Raw genomic sequence first — 21,714 nt, 5'->3', positions numbered from 1 at the left:
TGTGGAACCTGTGGAAGAGGTAGACTTCATATCCACAGTATATACAGGTTACATACCTTTAGGTATGTAACCTGTGTACATGGAAGTTGAACAAAATACATGAACATGTATGAGTGCACATATGCATGTGTATAAATTTTCATCCCTCTACCATAATTATCACTCACTTCTTTTATCACACCTACCTCTTATCACTCACCTGTCTGTTCTCCATGCCAGTCACATATATTTCTATTGCCTTTACCTTTAACATTCATACTTCTAGTGGCCATGCCCCTATTGCTCATCTCCTAATGAGTCTCTCTTTTTCTCACATTCACAATATTGCCTATGTGACTAAGAATAACAGTGAATTTCTTTAGCTCACCAATCAAGATCTATCTGACCCTCCCTCCAACACTCCACCCATCATCATGAATAATATATGCTTAAAGGACTTCATGCATGTATCTCATATACTCTGTTTGTACTCCTTACTAATATTGACATGTATCATTCATGACCACCTTGCTACAACTGGTATCATAATAAATTCCATGCAGTACACTCTGTGAAATGGTTAGCAAACAAGCAGAGCTAGTGGTGAGCCAAAAGTAACTTTTAGTTTTCTCAAAGGCATGACAAACTCACTGGTGCTTGTTCTCCAATAAAATGCACTCACCTATATACTCTGTAAAATGGTTTGCCCAGAACTATACTGAAAACACTTGACCAACAGGCCATGCAGTGTGACTGAACCCAAAACCACATGATTGCCAGGCAAACTTCTTAACTACACTATATATATATATATATATATATATATATATGCAAAGACCTGTTGAGGCAAGTGAAATTGAAATCAAACCAAATTCGATGACTGGCACCTGTGTTAGTGGAGTGCTAACAACACCATACAAGCGTGATCATTGCCAGTGCAGCTGTCTGGCTTCCGTGCCGGTGGCACATAAAAAGCACCCACTACACTCTCAGAGTGGTTGGCGTTAGGAAGGGCATCAGCTGTAGAAACTCTGCTAGATCAGATTGGAGCCTGGTGCAGCCATCTGGTTTGTCAGTCCTCAGTCAAATTGTTCAACCCATGCTAGCATGGAAAGCAGATGTTAAACGATGATGATGATGATGATATGTACATATATATACACATACATACAGTAATACCTCACTTTACGAGATTCTGGATTTATGAGTTTTATATTTCAAGCACAAGATCCAAATTTTGAGCAAAGTGCAAAAGTTTTTACTACCATAACAAATGCTTCTGTGTGTTACTGAGAAATTTATAGAGAGTGAAAAAAAGCCTCTTCTAAGCAAACTCTAAACTTGTTTTTTAAAAAGAAATCTACAAGTCCATCTATGAGTGCTTGTGAATCAGTGATCATGTCTACAAGTGATGGTGTGCATGAATCTAGTGTGAATGAAACGGATTCAGAAAACAATTATAATATTTTTCATTATAAATGATTTTGATATTCTTTTTACTTTGCATAAAATATTCTTTACATGCTACTGTTGTTTTATTGCCATTTATTTATGGGTAAAATATTTTTCTGGGAACAAATTACAGTTTATAACCTTGCTATTATGGGAAATTATTGTCCAGCTTTATGAGCAGTCTCCAGGAAGAAATTAACCCACATATCGAGGCATTACTGTATATATATATATATATATATATATATATATATATATATATATATATATATATATGTAGTAGTAGTAGTAGTAGAAAAAGAAAAATGTAGTTTACTCGAAACATTGCAGGATATTTACTTGTTACTTCCTTACACTCTGTTGTGACGTAACCTATGTCCCACTGGTGAGGTGTGTGCCTCACCTAGAGAGAGACAGATGGTGGTAGAGTTAGGGGCTAAGTATGGACAGATCTAGATCATTCCAAGTGTGGTACAATAAATAGTTAGGAGGCAGTAGAATGATGAGTGGCTGTTGAATAGATTAGAAGAAGAGCAGGTGAGTAAACTTAGCAAGTACAAAAAGAGGCAAAAGGCCCATATAAACTTATATTATATTTCAACCTCCATTACCGCTCCCATTCTAATGTATTTTTCACCATGCTTGTATGGGTTGTCAGGTCTTTAGTGCCCTGCATTGCCAGTCAACATAGTCCTGTATCATCTCCTCTGTGAGATGTAACATCTTGAGATTAGTCTTCACCACTTCATTGTTTAATATATATGCAGTAAATTTCATTTGATATGTTTAAATAATTTAATATATGAGCAATGAGCAAAAATAGAAGACAGCATGAGAAATATAAGTTTTAACAAATGTATTAAACACTTAAAAGGAAAGGAAAGAGTAAACATTTCCTTTTATTTTATTAAATGATTTTAAAATATTAAATTACATATATAGCATTACTGTCTTCTTTTGTTTTTTAAATTAAATTAAAAAAATTACCAGTTCCTATCCTAAGTTTCTGATATTCAAAATATACAAATCCAATATGATGTTCCTTATATAGGTGCAGGTATGGCTGGGTGGTAAGAAGCTTGCTTCCCAACCACATGGTTCCAGGTTCAGTTCCGCTGTGTGACACCTTCAGCAAGTGTCTTCTACTATAGCTTCAGGTTGACACAAAGCCTTGTGAAACTCTTTGGTAAACAGAAACTGAAAGAGGCTATTGTATTTATATATATATATATGTGTGTGTTTGTGTTTGCCTTCCCATTATCGCTTGACAACCAATGTTGGTGTGTTTACATCCCTGTAACTTAGTGGTTCAGCAAAAGAGACTAATAGAATAAGTACTAAGCTTTACAAAAAATAAGTCTTGGGGTCAATTTGCTTGACTAAAACTCAAGATAGTGCTCCAGCATAGCCACAGTCAATGACTGAAACAAGTAAAAGAATAAAAGAATGTGGAATAAAAAAATCCAAGTGGTTCTTTAAATTCCTCACTTGAGCATTTATTCTTCTGTAGTAACACCTAACAGAAATGATTAAATAAATTATATGAGATAGGCTGGTCACAGTAAGGTCACAGTAAGAATGCCTTTGTGCTGTTACCTATTATAGCAGTTTACTGAGATTCTGAGACATATGTGTTTTTGTAGTAGTAGTAGTAGTATGTATATATATATATATATATATATATATATATATATATATATATATATATAATACAAATAATATATATACACACACACAAACTGATGTTTGTAGCATTTGTAAACACAAACTGTTTCATCATATTGATGTTTCTGTTTCAGTTTTTCATTTTACTTCTGAATTATTTAGATATGTTAGTAAAATAGTAAACAACCTTGAAAGATATGATCTTAGAGACATACTTAACATTTGTGGCTTGGCATCTTTATTTATCTATTTATTTTTTAAGTTGTGCAAATATGAAAACTCATCCAGATGCTCGCAGATACATACAGGCACATATATTTTTTTACTTGTTTTAGTGAGTAGACTGCAGCCATGCTAGGGCACCACCTTCAAGAATTTTAGTTGGACGAATCAACCCCAATGCTTATTTATTTTTTAAGCTTGATGCATAATTTATCAGTCTCTTTTGCTGAATTACTAAGTTATGGGGATGTAGACACACCAACACCAGTTGTCAAGCTGGAGTAGCAGACAAAGACACACACACACACACACACACACACACGATGGCTTCTTTCAGTTTCTGTCTACCAAATCTAGTCGCAAGGCTTTGATTAGCCGAAGGCTATAGTAGAAGACACTTGCCCAAGGTACCATACTCTGGGGCTGAACCATATGAGTGGGAGGCAAACTTCTTGCCATACAATATATATATATGAATTTTGTACATTTTCTGTCTAGTAAATTCATTCTCAAGGCATTAGCTGACACAAGGTTGTTGTAGTAGACATGGGACCAAACTTGAAGCCACATGCTTGGAAATTGAACTTCTTAACTACACAGCTATAGCTGTGTCTTGTGTACATATGTATGTATGTACACTTGCTTACAGGGATCCTAAAGAATTTATTGAGGCAGATTTTTGACCAGATACCCCTTCTGTCACCACTCTCATCTACTTCCAAGCAAAGTAATATTTCCCTTTGGTCAGACATATTTTCACATAAGATCATCAATGAAGATTCCTGCTTCTATGATGGTGACAAGATGATTGGTGACATGCAGTGCTAAACAAGATCACTTCACTTGTGCAAACATGACCAAATGAAAGTTATAAACATTAGAAAGTAGTAGCAATGATGGAAAGTTGGCAGAATCAATATTTGGTTCTTGATACAGATAGTTGCTACTGTGTTAACATATGATACTTCCCTTAGCTTTTGGTACCTTGTCAATCTCCATCACTCCTCTCACTTTCTATCACCTTCTGCTGTTTGCTGGGATAACTAAGAATAGCACGCTCTTCCCATCTATGACCCTCTTGCTCCCATTATCCTGTTCCTGTTCCTGTCATCATTCTCTCATTACCTCCACCCATCCATCGTGGTTCTTTTTATATCGCTAATCTCAATACTATAAACCTTGGTCTATTTCATGAGTGAACAAACACGTCATAGAGTAGTGAGGACTCAGAGGACATAAAGCAATTTCACTAGTGCCACTGTCATGGTAAAATGTACCCAGTAGGCTCCTTTAAAGTGGTCAGCAAACTCATGGTGATGGCATAGCATTGCCAGTTTCCTTTAGTCTTTCAAGGATATTTAGTGCTGGTGCAATGATAAAATTCATTCAGTATCCTATGTAAAGTGGCTGGTGATCTGTGTGTGTGCGTGTACAAACACACACACACACACACACACACACACACACACACCACATGTGTATGTATGATCATCATTATTTAAGTCTACTTTTCCATGCTTGCGTGAGTCACATGGAATTTGTTGAAGCTGATTTTCTACAACTAGATGCCCTTCTTGTCACAACCCTCTTCTGTTTCCAAGCAAGGTAACATTTTCCCATAGCTTGACATGTTTTTCATGGAAGACTGGAAGGAAGCAGCCCCACTTTTATGACAGTGATGCTCATTTACCACCATCACATGATGTAGAAATTAGGTATATACATACTCATGCACACACACAATACAACACAACAGGCTTTTTTCAGTTTCTGTTTATCAAATCCATTCACAAGGGTTTGGTCGGCCCAATGCTATAGTAGAAGACACTTGCCCAGGTTGTCATGCAGCGAGACTGAACTTGAAACCACATGTTTAGTAAATAGGCTTCTCAGCCACACACCCATGCCTGTGTCTATCCACACCTCTAATGGATCAAATATTGTATCTAATAAATTAGTGATAGAGTAAACATACATGGAGACAGGGTAAAGGATAAATGAGGTGTGTTGAAAATAGTGATAAGTGGGAAAGCACTTATAAATGGCATAGGATCTAAACTCAAAAGTAAGACGTGTGTGTGTATGTGTTAAAAGAGTACACTTTTGTAAAATGGTGCAGACTGTTTGGATAAGACTAATAAGCTTCTATATATACTGAATTTATAATTTTTCTCTAAAGAAAACAGTTAAATAACATACTGCTTGTAGAAGTCTGCTTCAAGCATATTTTTGAATGTTTGTTATTCAGGACAAATGTAAAATCCCTTAGACAAGTCAAAACTGGGATAAAATAGACAGATTTTGATAAATTTTCATTAAGTTCAGCCATCAGATAATGTCTAGGCAAATAAATTAACCATGTGTTAACGAATTTCAAAATATTTGTTTAAGGCATATCTCAAAATAGTTAAAATGGATATCAAGCAACTCTTAAATGATTTTGCTGTACATAATTCTTTGTATGTACCGATGGGTTGTAGAAATGACTGTTCATACTTTCTGATAAGAGAATATAAGAGGGAGCACCTAATTATTATTTTACTTATCTGATAACAGCCAAAATTTTTAGTTGGTATTTTCTAATTATTTACCTTGTATCTTAACCTTAAATGTATCTAATATCTACTTGAACTGAATGTCCTTTTCATACTGAAAATATTGGAGATACGTTTTCTATCTTTTATTCTCCAATTGATTTTAAGTATAAGCTTAATATTTATTCAGTAAAGCTACTGTTGTTTTGTGATTTTCACTCCTTTCTTTTAAGAATCAGTCTCATCAGTTTTCATGTTTAGATCCATATTGAATTCTAACATGTGGTCTTCAATGTGCTACCTACCAGCCAGTGTACATTTAAGAGACCATGTTGAACTGAAATAAATTTTATTCATTTACTCATTCATTTGAAAAGAACTTACTCTAAGATATTGCATTGTATGCAGTAAAAATTCCATTCTAATTTTAAGACCGTAGCATCAGAATTTTGTTTTGTTAATTTTAAGTATCATTATCATCATTGATTTTTTTGTATTGGGTATTTTAACATGACCTGAACATTATCTTGTGTTCCGTGGAAAATGAAAATATGGCTAAAACAGGTTATGGTTTTTCTTCTGTATTCTTCTTTGTAATTTATTAATGAATTGTCTGTGTTTGCCCCCCCCCCCACACACACACACACTTGACAACCAGTGTTGGTGTGTTTATGTCCCTGTAACTTAATGGTTCAGCAAAAAAGATCGATAGAATATGTATCAGGCTTTAAAAGATATAAGTACTGGGGTCAATTCATTCGGCTAAAAATCCTTCAAGGCTGTGCCCCAGCATGGCTGCAGTCTAATGACTGAAACAACTAAAAAGATAAAAAAAAGAGAGAGAATTCATGGAATATCATCATCATCACTTAGCGTCCATTGTCCAAGCTGGTGTGGGTTGGACAGGGTGACCAAAGCTGGCAAGGGGTGGGGGACTGCACGAGACTCCTGATTTGGCATGGTTTCTATCGCTGGATGCCCTTCCTAATGCCAACCACTTTACAGAGTGTGAGGGATACTTTTACGTGGCAAACTATGTTTTTCAAGTACTTTTTGTTTGAAGTCTACAAATTATACATTTAGAATTAAGCATTTTTTCCTTTTCTCTTTACTCTCTTTTCATATGTTTTTGAAATAAGTAGATTCTTGAAATAAAAGTACTTCAACCATACTTAAAGTGTCATCACATTGATCATATTTACTATGAGTCATCTTATGATTTGATTTTCTTTGTGTTTTAGATTTTATTCACCAACAATGCACCCTCAGTATCATAGTGGGTTTGGCCCTGGTGTAACTCCACATGGAGGTGGGATCCAGGTATCAGCAGCAACTCCTTCACGACCTCATTTGCCTGGACAGAACATGTATAATGGGCCAAATATGGTACAACGACCACCTGGCATAAGAGGTAACTTCTATAAACTTTTCTTTTATCCTGTATCTGCTTATATTTTAAATGAATGTTTTAAAAGTGGTTTTCTAAAATGATATTGATATAAAGAATGTGCTCTTTGTTCTAAATTAAACATGAGAAATAGTTGTGTAACCTTGAATGTTTGTGAGAATTTTTCTCACAGATTAGCGTTTGGAGAAATCTGAACAATAGAAAACTTATTTCACTAAAACTGTGAGTAAAAGTGGACTTGTTTTAGCTTTCAAGGTAGAGAAACTGGATTGTCACCTATGAAATCCACAGTCTCTTTTGTAAATATTACCTTTTTATGGCTTAGTCAAAAGAGATCAAATACCCTTGACTTTTTTTCCAGAGCATTCATGATTTATAAGAGGAACGTAGGAAAAAGAATATCTAACTGAAGATACTTGGAACAGAATGAACTTTGCTAAAGGCACCAAATGATGTGTGATGTTATTAAACCAGGCGACAAATTAAGGCTAGGACTCTAGAGCTGGTACTGTGTGTCCTGCAGGCTTCCACAAAGTTTCCATTTACCCTATTTCATTCACATGGATGGGATTGACCGTAGACTAAGTATTGTGGCGTCAAATCTGGAGTCACGTCGTTGTGAAGTGATCTCAACTGCATGGCAAAAAGAAAGTAAACATTTGTATTAAATGCAAAATAGAATGAAAATGTTTTTGCTTGTCATGAATATTAAACTTAAGGGAATATTTTCTTGTAGATGGTATTTCTGAGCAGATCTGTTGCTAGACTTTGGGGCCTGGGCATCCTTCATTATATTCTGGGTGGGCACTAATTTGTAATAATGCTAAAGTGGAATTTCGAAATAAGTGTATCATTGTAAATCTGAGGGTGCACCATCGAATAGTGAGAGGGCTGTGCCATCCAATGCCGTTCCTTAGTGATGAACATATTTCTGAGTTATTTAACCCTTAAATAATTCTAATTTCTATCACTGTAAAATCTTGTACATTTACTAGTTGTTATCAGTACATCAGCAAGTATAATTAAGGCTTTGCTCTGCTGGTGAGAACATGAGAAAACCAAAATATGTTCAATATAGTACCTCATGTTTGCTAGAAAAATGTAAACAGTCTTAATTGTTGACTAATGTTGTTGTTTTTTTCTCTTTGTTTTCTAATGCACTATGCATTAGATATGTTAATGCTAACTTAACTACCATCAGCTATTTGTCTATTTTGAAGCTAGTGATATAGTATATGTGGGGTTATAATATTAACTTATGGAAAAGTTATTCAACAAAATATTAATTTAAATTAACAGATCAATGATTTGATCCTTGCATCTATTACACTGAATTTTTAAAAGGTTTAGTGATGGTTTCTACCTTGCAATCACATGATATTTCATCCTCATTGAAATTTTTTCAAACCATCTGCAAATTTCCAAATCAAAAGATGCTGCATTGTAAGATCATTTTGTTGTTTTCATTGCACACTTGTGTGATTGTTGTTTATCTTGTCTTCAGTCATTCAGTATTGATAAACATTGTGTTCCTTGTGCCAATACAGTAGAGGATGCCTACTATTGTCCCTTCTAATCCTTTTGCTAACGTTGTCTGTAAGCCAGTTATGAAATAGTTGAAGCTCTGCTTCAGTCATATTTTGAAGAGGAACAAATGACTTGCACTATTTTAGCTTGCAAAGCAAAATTTGTGTTGTTATTTTATTATTGTGGAAGTCCAAAAGTTGTCTGTTTCTTTGGCAAGTTTTAGTTAGATAAGATGGGAGAAACATCCCTTAATTTTAACATTTGGGAAATGTATTTATTATTCAATGTCTATTTTCCATGCCAGTGTGGAAAACAAATGTTGAATTATGATATTTCAAAGTATACCATCTGATCATTGAGGGAAGTAGAGCTCCAGTTAGGAGGCCTTAGTTAACCCATTCCCATTGATAAGGGGGTTAAGATTACTTATAAGCATAAGACATAAGTTCTGCTTCTCATTTGAGATCTCCCAAATGAAATATAGCCATATCATTGCATTTGCCACTTCTTATAAGTAATAATACATCACATTTCCTACAAATGATAGTTCCTACAAATACTGGCACCCAACATTATTCATGCATTCAAAAAATGTTTCGCTCGGGATAGGTTCTAACTCTTTACAAAGCTCTCTCTCACTCACTCACTTATACACACACACACACACACACACACACACACACACACACACACACACACACACACACACACACACACACACACACACACTCACACACACACACTCTCTCTCTCTCTCTCTCTCTCTCTCTCTCTCTCTCTCTCTCTCTCTCTCTCTCTTTCTCTCTCTCTCTCTCTCTCTCACACACACACACTTCTCTTTGAACTACTAACTTGCAAAAATTTCAGCCTAATAATAAGTAAGATAACTTTGTCTACAGTAAAGTGAACATTAGTATGTGGTTAAAATGTATTTACAAAAAAAAAATATTATAATATTGTATCTCTAACAATTCACTATATATTGTCTTTGTTAGGACCCACAGGATTTCCACCTATGAAGCAAGGTATGGGGCCTCCTGGTCAATATGAAATGAGTGGCCATGCACAAAATGGACCCCAAACAGATAATGCAAATTTCAGAAACTATCCAACAGATGGCTCTAGGTTAGTTCATTTTTTTCTCTATCGTGAAGCTTCATGTATTATTTTATTGGTGACTCAACATAATTGCAAATCATTTGATTTTTAAGTATGTTGCTTGAGTTGGGAAAAATATAATGATCAGTAAGATACCTAAAAAAGAAAAAAAAATTACCTTGTTAATTTAATTCCAGTAGAAATTAAACTGAAACTGCTCTTTAGTCTACCCTTTTACTTGTTTCAATCATTTGACTGTGGCCATGTTGGAGCATCGCCTTTAGTCAAGCAAATCGACCCCAGGACTTATTCTTTGTAAGCCTAGTACTTATTCTATTGGTCTCTTTTGCCGAACCACTAAGTTAAGGGGACGTAAACACACCACCATCAGTTGTCAAGCGATGTTGGGGAGACAAACACAGACACACAAACATATACACACACATACATATATATATATATATATATATATATATATATATATATATACATATATACATATATACAACGGGCTTCTTTCAGTTTCCGTTTACCAAATCCACTCACAAGGCTTTGGTCGGCCCAAGGCTATAGTAGAAGACACTTGCCCAAGGTGCCACGCAGTGGGACTGAACCCGGAACCATGTGGTTTGTAAGCAAGCTACTTAACACACAGCCACTCCTACGCTTCTCATTGAATAGCAGTATGCTAATAGAACTATTGTCTTCTTTGAACAAGTTATATAATAAGAATAAAGCATAGAAATGTTTTAGAAGTTGTATTTTTGTTTATGCTAAATGGCCTGATAAAAATTTAATTGTATAAGCTTTCACTGTGACCTAGAAGTTTGTTCTGTTATAATGAAAATTTGGAACAAGTATGAGTGAGAAGGAACAGACTTCAAAATTATCAACTTAAGTCAAATAGTTGATTGATGTATCATAGGGTAAAAGGTTAAGCTCCTCTTGGTTTTACGTAGAGGCCAGGTTTTGATTTCTAGTTCTGGCTTTTGTCACTTATAAGTCTTAGTTTCCTTGAGACAGTCATTTCATGTCCACTAAAAAATCTTAGGCATTTTACCGACATGAACCAAGATATCAAGAAACTACAGAAGTTAGATCTAGAAAGTGCTAAAATTTTAAAGAATAAAAATAAAACTGAAATTCTAAAGCAATTCAAAATTTACTTTTAAACAGTATTAGCCTGCCTCTTTTTTACACCCTCTTCCTGTTAACTGTCAACATGTAATGGAACCTAATCCCTTTCAGAATGGTTTCTGTACCATCCAACAATAATCAACCACATATGGGATTTAGTGGGCAGCCTGGTTCCTCCAGTCAACAGATGCCTCCTCCTCCTCCTACTACTGGCAACCTTCATCAACCATCAATGATGCAACAGTTCCCTAACAGGCCAACTGGTGCACCACCTAATCAAGTTGCTGGAACCATGCCTGTACAGATGCAAAATCAATATAGAGAAGCTCCGCCAATGTCCCAGGTATCACTTACAATTCTTAAACAGTATTTTATTACTTAATGTGATTTGTAATTAAAGGTATAAGAATATACCTGCTAACAGTAAATATGTTCTGGTTTGTTACTCCTTTGATGAGAGAGTTATGTATTTTCTATAAATTCAATATTTAAAAAATCATTAATGTTTTGAAAATAAATTTATTTCTTAAGTCTTTAAGTTTTGATATTTTTACAATTTGAATTCTTATAATTTTGGGGAGTTTTTTTCTATTGGAAAGCAAAATATTTACCTAAAAGTACATTTTTAAAACTAAAGATTTTCTCTGTTTCCAAAAGAAATCTTAATTTAAACAGAATGTTGGCAATTAAAGTTTTAAAATCTTCTAATTTGAATTATTACAGATCACACCTCAGATGGCTGGTATGTCTATAAATCAAGATGGAAGATATCCTCAGGTTTGCTGAAAGATAATGTTTTTTTTCTTCTTCCTTTCATTTTATACTTTTCACATTGCAGAGATGCAGTGTGTCTTTTTGTTTTGTTTTTTCCTAAATGAAATTTTATTTGGAGAAGTGGCCATGGTATTAGCAAACCCTTCCAGACTGGAATGATCAATGTAGTTGGGATGGTGAATTGGCAATTGTTAGAGCATCAACTAGAAAGCTTCATACTATTTGTTCCAATTCTCCTGTACTTTGAATTTCAATTTCTGCAAGGATCAACTTTACCTTTTATCTTTTTGGGGTCAGTAAAACAGTACTAGTCTAGAGCAATGGATTAGTGGAACTGATGGAAGGTGGGAAAGGTGCTTTGTTGTATCTGTTTGGGCTCTTTACATTCTGATAGCAATACCTGTGCCAACATTGTACCAAGCTGTATTGGTTCAAGATGGCAGTCTTTTCCTTGAATAACATAAGTGGTATGGAAAGGAGAGAGTACATGCATAAGCAACTACCAGTCTTCTTCACAAAGAAATTTGGCTAGACTTGTGCAAAGATGTATGGATGCAAGGTCAACCTTGACCAATGGAGGCCTTTGATGTGCATGTGTGTGTGTGTATTGATTAGCTTTAATTTAAATTTCTGTATGGGAGGGAAGTGGGAAGAGAGAGATTTTAGAGGGATACAATTCTTAGGTGTAACTGGTAAAGTGCTTCATTTGCAGGAACTCTAATAGGGAGTAAGGTAGTAAGGAAAGCAAGTACATCAGATGGACTCTGGCAGAAATGACATGCAGATTGCTAGTTCAGAGGAACAGAGAACATTGTTGTAGCAGTAGAGAAGCATAGAGATGAAAGAGTGCCTTGGTAGTTGTATTGTGTTGGTTTCAGTTGGACTCATGACATTATTATGTGATGGTTGACCCTGCTTGAGCAGACCTATGATCAAAGGGATTCCAGTTATGATCATCCAGTTTTTTATGTACACAAAGAAGTACATTATCCAATATGCCTTTTCTTTTTGTATGATAGTAGTGTAGGATAATGTGACTTGGCTGCTGGTTCTAGCAAGTCAAGTCATCACATAGAGGCTTCTCTACTGTCCAGTTTATTAAGATACTGGTTAGTAGTTTGTAATATCATGTTTAAAACGACCTGATCCAAGAAGATATGAAAATACACTGAGTTATAGATCTGTCCTTAACATATTCATGAATAATTACTCTGGGAAGGCAGTAGATAGCCAGCTGGAATTTGATATCCCATTTGCACCAAATCTTCTAACTTTTTATTGATCAGCCTGAAGTTGCAGAGGAAGACACTTGTCCAAAGTTCCATACAGCAATATGAAACTGGAAACCATGTGGTTATGAAATGAACTTTGTAACCACACACATGAAAATTCTATGCAGCTCTACAATGGACTTGACCAGTTAGCAATGCATTAGCACTTGTTCATTTCTGTACCTGTAATACTGTCCTAATACATTTATGAGCTTTTCAGAATTTATTTTATTATCTTTTAAAGTGATTTATTGTTATTTCTCTTTTTTTTTTTCCAGACTGGAAATTTACCACCTCCACCAACTAACATGAGTGTACCCCAACAAACTAATGTTGGTCCACCCATACCATCCAATGTTGGACCGCCCCAACAAACCAATGTTGGACCACCTCAACAAACCAGTTATTGCCCTCCACCTTCATCCATCATTGGACCAAACCAACAGATCAATGCTGGTCCTTCACCACCATCCAGCATTGGTCCGCCTTTTCCATCCAGTGCTGGTCCTCTCCACCCACCCAATGTTGGCCCACCCCTACAATCAAGTGTTGGCCCACCCCCTACATCCAGTGTTGGTTCTCGTCCAGTTGGTCAAGTACCAATGGACTCATATGCCCCAAATTCTGGCCCTAACATGGGTTCTCAATCTAACTATATGCAGCCATCCCAGGGCTATGGGTCAGCTCCCCCAAGCATGAACACTCCTGTACATTCAGGAATTCTTGGTCAAGTACCACCCCAGCCTCACATGATGGGACAAGGGCCGCCTCCATCTTCCTCTGCAGCTTCGAGTACATATGGTGTGGCTCCTCCTCAATCTATTGGTCCACCACCTCAGTTTTCTGCACCCCCATCTTCTGGACCCTATGCTGGATCTTCGTCTCAAATGCCTTCTGGTGGTTACCACACTGGCAGCCATTCAGGTATGCAACCGCAGCAACCGAGAAGATTGGATCCGGACCAAATGCCCAGTCCAGTAAGTTCATAAGGAATCTTATTATATAATGTACTATTTTCATTAAGTGATTAAGTGATATTTTTATTAAGGGATTAATTTTACATTATTTATAATTGAAATCAGTTTCTGTACCATTCTAATTTAATAATTGTTTTTGTTTTTTCATCATGGTTTATTTAGATCCAAGTAATTGAGGATGATAAACAAAATAAAAGTGGTATTTTCACAACAAATGTGCGTGGTCAAGTTCCTCCTCTGATAACAACCAATTTTGTTACTCAGGATCAAGGTATTTCTTTTTACAATACTTATTCCAGCTAGAGTGATGATTTTTTTTTCTCTTTTATTCTTCACTATTATCGATTGTTTTGGTGTTTGGCCCAATTTTTAAGATACCAAACAGTTAAGAGATATCCCTGTCCACATAATAGAATGCCTGTTAATATTGAATTTATTCATGGAAAGATTTGAGCCTAGTACTGCAGCTAAGAAAATATTAATCTGTTTACAGTTCCACTGTTTCTTATAGCTCAAGCAAATAAGATAAGGAACCATTCATGACACACTATTGGCTCTCTGTCAACTAAAATTCATCTTTAGTTTAATTTAAATTACTTTAGATACTATGTATTTAAGCATCCCACTCTATTTTATGCAAAGTTTAGAAAAGAAATGGCAAGACAGATCTCTCTTAAAGATAAGATGATACATAATTGAGGGAAATGATTATATGCCACAGTACAACCATACTAGTATAGATAAACAGTTGGAATACTCAATGTCTTGTAAGTGAAATTTGTAGACAGAAATTGTGTGGAAGCCATATACAAATGTTGGTATTACATGGCTTCACTTGTCACCACCTCAGTGAAATGATGATATGATATTTATATTCCTTGTTCATGTGATGATTGATCATTCTGTGCTTTCAAACACAAGTAAAATCCCTTACCTGAAAAACAAGTTATGGGCATGTAGCCATAAAATGCTGCCTCAAATTAGTCCCCATCCAGGCCATGCTACTATTGAATAACAGATATTAAACATATGAATAAATGAATATTCTCTTTTGCAAACTTTCTTTTATGTTTAACAAATGAATTTTGTTAACTGAAAATGAAAGCATAGTCCTATGGTTAAGTTTATTTTGCAATTAAGTATTCTGTGTTCAATCTAATACACATCACTTTGGGCTAGTAATTTCTACCATAACCTCAAATCAATCCAAGCCTTATGTGTGACTTTGAACAGATGGAAACTGTACAGAAACCTGTTGAATGGGCTGTTCCAGTTCCTGGCTCTAGTGAAGTTCATTCTGCTGCAAGCATTTTTAGTATTTCTGCTGATGACACATGGATTGCTGTTTTTTCCTACCTTTACTCTCATTAGTCTCAGACTTTGTGAAAAAAAAAATAACAAGTTCTGTTCTTCCTCTTTTATTTTATTTATTTGTTATTACAACTAGCCAGTCAATGTTTCATTGCACTTCTGACAGTAAGAATGAAAATGGAGTTTCTGTAACTCAACATGGAACAAATTTACAAGGAACATTTGTTTGAAGAACACAGGTTCTTTTAGTTTTCTCACTGATGTAATATCATTCACTAATACACATTGGTGAAGGACACATAAATGCATACATCTTTATATGACAGGCTTCTGCACAATTTCTGTCTTCCACCAAATTTCACCCACACATTATTGTTCAATTTAACCAATGGTCAAAGATGTCGCACAAAAAGATGAAACCAACAATTATGCAACTGTAAAACCAAATTTTTTTACATAGCCATGCCTGCACTCATACTAAGTCCTAACAATTTAAAGATTTTTATTAGAAACAAGAAAATGAAAGTTTTAATAAGTTTAGAACACCTTTTCTCCTATTTGCATACTTGAATGCATATCTTCAAGTTTTAACTTCTGCTAACCCATACAAGCATGGGCCAGAGGAATTTCATTGAAGCAGATTCTCTATGGTCTTGTTGCCAAACCTCATCTGGGTGAGGCTTAGCAACGATTGGAAACAGGTGCACTCGTTTCCAAATAGAGTAATATTTCTCCTCCTTCAAACATGAACAGTACAATGGCTGGATATGATTTCATGCAAGATTGCAAATGACTGACACTATTTGTATGATGGTAACACTCATTCACAACCAGTGCACAATCTCATGACAAAGCAATACAAACACACTTACAAACATGCACATGCACAACAGGCTTCTTTCAATTTCCATCTACCAAATCTACACAAAATTTGGGTTGGCCCAGGGCTATTGTTGAAGATACTTGCCCAAGGTTTTGTGCAATAGGACTGAACCAAAATCCAGTGGTTGAGAAGGAAACTTCTTAGCCACATAACCATGCCTGTGCCTATATGTGAAAGTTTCAGTGTATAATGGTATAAGAAATTATAAGCATTAATTTCAGACAGAAAAGGAAAACAGGCTCACTAACAGGGCTAGAATCACAGAACTAGAATCTTTATTGCTTGTTGCTCAGTGATGTGTCTGTGTTACATATCACCCTCCGATCCTGATTTCCCTGTTAAACTAGGAACTCAACTCTATTTTTGATGCTATTTTATCTCTACAAGATAATTGTTCACTCACTTAGCTTAGTACAAGTCAATCTTCGTATATAAATGTTATATATAAAATACACTAAAAAGCATCTCATCCTGATTAAATGCTTACAAGAAGAAATATAATGATGAACCAAATCATGCTAAGATTTTCAAGGTTCAGAGATAGAAAAATGAAAAGACACCTATCTGGGCCAATAAACAAAAACAACTTTACTAACAGTTCATAAGCCATGTATCTATAACCAGTATAGACTGGAGTCAGTTTTATGAAATATATATTCTCCAACAAAATTTTTTTTGTACTAAATTTCATAAAGAAAAAAATCACTTTTTTATCTGCGTTGATTTTTATGGTTTACTTATATTTCAGGTAACAGTAATCCTAGATTTATTCGGAGTACAATGTATAATGTTCCTTGTACAGCTGATATGCTAAAAAATTCCCATATACCATTTGCATTGACAATTACTCCATTTGCAAAATTACATAAAGAAGAGGTTAGTTATATTTTATTGCTTATATTTTATTTTTATTTACTGATCCCTTCAGTCAACAAAAAAAGACAAAAATATTCTCAAAAGATGAACTTCTATCATTAACTGAATTTTAAAAAATGAGTGAAATAAAATTGCTTTCAATTTTAAATAGATATTAATAACAAAGAAATAATGATCCTGAAAGTTTATTGAATTACTCAAAATATTTTTCTTTACAAATATATCTGCTATGTCATTTTCCAAAAATATTTTGCAAAATCTGCATCTGTAATAGGCGCAGAAGTGGCTGTGTGATAAGTAACTTGCTTACCAACCACATGCTTCCGGGTTGAGTCCACTGTGTGGCACTTTGGGCAAGTGTCTTCTACTACAGGCTCGGGCCAACCAAAGCCCTGTGAGTGGATTTGGTAGACGGGAAATTGAAAGAAGCCCGTTGTATATATATATATATATATATATATATACATATATGTATATGTTTGTGTCTGTGTTTGTCCCCCAACACCACCACCACCATCACTTGACAACCAATGTTGGTGTGTTTACTTCCCCGTAACTTAGCAGTTTGGCAAAAGAGACAAAATAAGTCCTGGGGTCTATTTGCTCAACTAAAGACAGTGCTCCAGCATGGGTGCAGTCAAATGACTGAAACAAATAAAAGAAAAGAATAATTCATATTAAGCTTAAAACAAGCCAACAAGGGAGCATCAATGTATTTGCTCAACCTGTTAGAAACAGCAGCTAAATCTCTCTCAAATCATACCCTACCATCTTAAAAACATGAAGGATACATTATATAATGTTGTCATATACATTGAGAAAAGGAGGTGGTTATGGCTAGAATAGGTCTGTTTGATCAGGATTGACCTGAATATAAACAAACAGCTGCAACTAAGCTTAATACATTTACAAGATGGGGCAGCTCTCTGAAACTTTTTAATTTTATCAACTTAATTTTACCAATTTTTTTTAGATCTCTTCCGTAATTTTTCTGACTTTGTGTGTTTTTTATAGCACGTACCTCCACTTGTGGATTTAGGAGACCTTGGTCCAGTCCGTTGTAAAAGGTGCAAGTCTTATATGAGTCCTCATATGCAGTTTATTGATGGTGGTCGACGATTTCAATGTGTATTCTGTAATGCAGCCACTGAAGGTATGTTTTCCTTATGTAAAATAGTTGCATTTAAGAATTGTGCTCATCTTGTATTAAAATATTTTCACAGGCATCATCATTTAATGTCCAGCAATTTATATATTTTCAAATGGAAATATTCAGTAGATACATGGGAAAAAATATGAAAAGAAATAAGAAAAAGAATAATAAAGAAAATGTGATTAGAAAATTTTCTCAAATTATAGAATAACTGGTTCATGTCACTATCTGATAGATTTTAGTTGTTTTTTAAACATTTTTTTTCTAGTTATTTGACTTTTAGGAGTTGTATTCCTACATACTTACAATTATAGTTCTATTGCCATAACACACATTCTTATATATTAGTTCATCTTGAAATATATGAATTTGAAAAGAAATTATGTTCAAACTTTTTTTTTTCACAAAAGAGAATGTTCAGTTAGAATAGTGGTCATTTAACAAATAAGATTTGATTTTTTTTAAGATGATTTTTCTCTTTTTACATAAAGTAAATGTAATCATTTAAAATCTTCTTGATAGTGATTTTAAGAAGTTTCATTTTGACTTTGATTTTTATAAACAAATTTACTTTTATATTCAATCCTTTGATCTCAACTTTCTTTTTCTTTTTTTTTTACTTTTAGTTCCTTCTGAATATTTTGCACATCTTGACCATACTGGTCGAAGAGTTGATTGTTATGATAGAGCTGAATTATGTTTAGGTTCTTATGAATTTGTAGCTACCAAAGATTATTGTAAAGTAAGTATATTGAAGGCACCCTCATATTTTTTCCTTTTTCCTCAATCTTCCTCCTTAAATAAAGTATACCACTGTTTTCTGAAGTAATCATCATTTTAATAAGAGATTAATAAACTGTTCTAGTAAGATATTCAAAATTGTATGACTTTCTGTATTTTAATCTTAATATTGAGAAAATGTTCTTATCAAAAATCATTTTATCTAGAACCCATGTTTTCAGATATCCACTAGAAATGATAACAAAGCTATGTTGGATCACTTTTTTTTTTTTCACTTTCATTTTTCCTTAATAGGAATTCATTGACAAATATATGCATTTCATTTCTGTTATTAAAGAAATATAAATATATTTTAAATATGTTATTTTTTATCTTTCAGAATGGAAAACCTCCCAATTGTCCTGCATTTATATTTTGCATTGATGTCTCCTACAACAGTGTCAGAAATGGTTTGGTCCATTTGATTTGCTCCAGATTAAAAAAAGAGATACTTGTTAACTTACCCAGGTATTTAACATTCAATTTTCTGTGTTTTGAAAGGTTTTTCAGATTTGTTTGAGCAAATTTTTGTAAATGGACTTCATTTACAGTTTGAATTGTGTGGGGAGGGGATAGTGCCCATAACATTCACAAACACTTTGATGTGAGGTGTTGATTTTCAGCTTGTCATTATCTGCAGAGAAATATGAATACAAAGAATTCTAGGTGGTTGATATTCTGGGGAAAACTAGGAAGAGTGGTTAATGAGAAGCCAAGAAAGTGTAGAGAGGAAGGGCTACAAATGAGCATTAATAAAAGTATATAAACAGCTAATTCAGAATAGTAGTAATACTGTTGGTAGAGAAAGCAGTAGAACATGTCTCTGGAGCAGACATTGTAGTGTGTTTGTGAGTGAATCACTGTGTAGAATTTTTTATTATTCAGTATAAGAAATACTTTTCAAATTGGTGAGTTGATAAAAAGTAAAATTATTCAATAATGTTCAAAAATAAATAATGTTAGTGGGCTGTGAATAGTTTAACATTTTGGTCGAGACTCAAAATTGTTTTACGTGTAACAATTGTATTGATTTCTACTCAAATGTCTTACAATTACCAAACAGCATTTTCTTATTTACAATGTAACTCTTGCTTATTACTAACATTTTATATTTTATATATATTATTCAGGGAAACAGGAGCTGCAGAATCAGAAATTAGAGTTGGATTTCTTACTTATGCAAAAGAGATACATTTTTATAATGTTAAAGTAAGTATATTACCATCTATTCACATATCAGTAGAAAATTGGAAAAGTTTGTTCTCAAAAGTTCATTGATAACTCGTAATTTTGAATTGGTGTCTGTTAAGCTGAAATCTTCTGATTAAAAATCATATTACTTGTAGTTTTACCTTTATTAAAAATATCTTTTGATGTCAGTTTCTTTCAAAAAGGAAAACATTCCAATATATGTTATGTTACTCATTTTAATTAAATTGTCTATTTTTGGTTCACTTTCTTAAATTCCATTTTTTTCTGTAACTTTTTCTATAGGGTTCATTAGCACAACCACAGATGTTGGTAGTTTCTGATATTGAAGATGTATTTATGCCATTATTGGATGGCTTTTTAGTCAAGTTATCAGAATGTGAGACAGTAATTGATAGGTGAGTAACTAGTTCACTTGAATTTTCATTTTCATAACAATCACATCATCATTTAACATCCAATATTCCAAGCTAGTATGCATTGGATTGTTCAACAGGATCTGACTAGCCTGAGGGCTGTGATGGTCTCCAGTGTCACCTTTGGTAAAGTTTGGCATCTTTGTGGTAACACACAGAAACTTGTATAGAGTTACTTATAAATTTTCAGAACTGATAGGTTTTATGAAATTAATTTTTTACTATTACTCAGTGAGAGGAGAGTAGTTGGTCAACAGAATAGTTAGTGTCATATAAAAGGCATTGCAATTTTTGTTCCAACTCTTTACATTTTGAATTAAATTCTCACTGAGGTTGACTTTATCTTCCATCCTTCCGGAGTTTATAAAATAAAATGCCAGTCAAGTACTGGTGCTGATATAATTGACTTTTTCTCACTCAAAATTTCTGGCCTTATGCCTGTTTTAGAAAGGATTATATAGTAAGATATACAAAAAGTAACCATGATCTTTACAGGCCTTTTTATACTGGTATGGTTCACGCCCAAGGGGCAAACATCAGCAAGGAGTGTTGGTTTGTTGCTGCTGTCTAAAGCAACTTCTCAATAATGCATGACTTTATGGCATCAGCCAGTTCAGATTTAGATGTAAAATTCCATGTGACATTAAGAAGCTTAAGTAGTAAGTAATATAATAATACAGGATGTTTGCATTTATTTGAAAAATATGTTTCAATTGTAGACATTAAATATATGGTATAATTTCTTTATTTTCAGTTTACTCTCTCAAATACCTCAGATGTTTGGAGAATCCAGGGAAACTGAAGTGATATTAGGCCCAGTTATCCAAGCTGGATTGGAAGCTTTGATCAATGCTGATTGTGCTGGAAAACTTATTCTTTTCCATACCTCACTGCCTATTGCCGACGTTCCTGGTAAATTAAAAAATAGAGATGATAGAAAACTTCTAGGTACCGATAAAGAAAAGGTAGTTATTGAAAAACACACTTTTATACATTATTAGTCAATACTGCATTAAATGATATTGTCTTTATTGAGTAATTA

At 34.2% G+C, this 21,714-nt stretch overlaps 1 protein-coding gene across 5 annotated transcripts in view; it reads left to right on the top strand.

The window, feature by feature from the left end:
* LOC106869311 (protein transport protein Sec24C) overlaps positions 1-21,714 on the top strand; it is a 57,459-nt gene that overhangs the window by 14,625 nt on the left and 21,120 nt on the right. For all 5 annotated transcript variants that reach the window (XM_089362483.1, XM_014914999.3, XM_014914997.3 and 2 more), the window contains 13 exons: positions 7,094-7,263; positions 9,783-9,912; positions 11,134-11,365; positions 11,746-11,799; positions 13,346-14,044; positions 14,207-14,315; positions 16,987-17,114; positions 18,129-18,267; positions 18,894-19,009; positions 19,388-19,515; positions 20,178-20,256; positions 20,542-20,654; positions 21,427-21,637. In XM_089362483.1, the coding sequence (XP_089218609.1) occupies positions 7,094-7,263; positions 9,783-9,912; positions 11,134-11,365; positions 11,746-11,799; positions 13,346-14,044; positions 14,207-14,315; positions 16,987-17,114; positions 18,129-18,267; positions 18,894-19,009; positions 19,388-19,515; positions 20,178-20,256; positions 20,542-20,654; positions 21,427-21,637 (2,308 nt within the window). The remainder of the gene's footprint in view (positions 1-7,093; positions 7,264-9,782; positions 9,913-11,133; positions 11,366-11,745; positions 11,800-13,345; positions 14,045-14,206; positions 14,316-16,986; positions 17,115-18,128; positions 18,268-18,893; positions 19,010-19,387; positions 19,516-20,177; positions 20,257-20,541; positions 20,655-21,426; positions 21,638-21,714) is intronic.

Source organism: Octopus bimaculoides, chromosome 1, assembly GCF_046866305.1.
Source record: "Octopus bimaculoides isolate indiv1 chromosome 1, ASM4686630v1, whole genome shotgun sequence".
NCBI classification, from domain to species: domain Eukaryota; kingdom Metazoa; phylum Mollusca; class Cephalopoda; order Octopoda; family Octopodidae; genus Octopus; species Octopus bimaculoides.
Note: the sequence above shows the minus strand (reverse complement) of the source record. Positions and strands in the feature narration are given on the sequence as shown.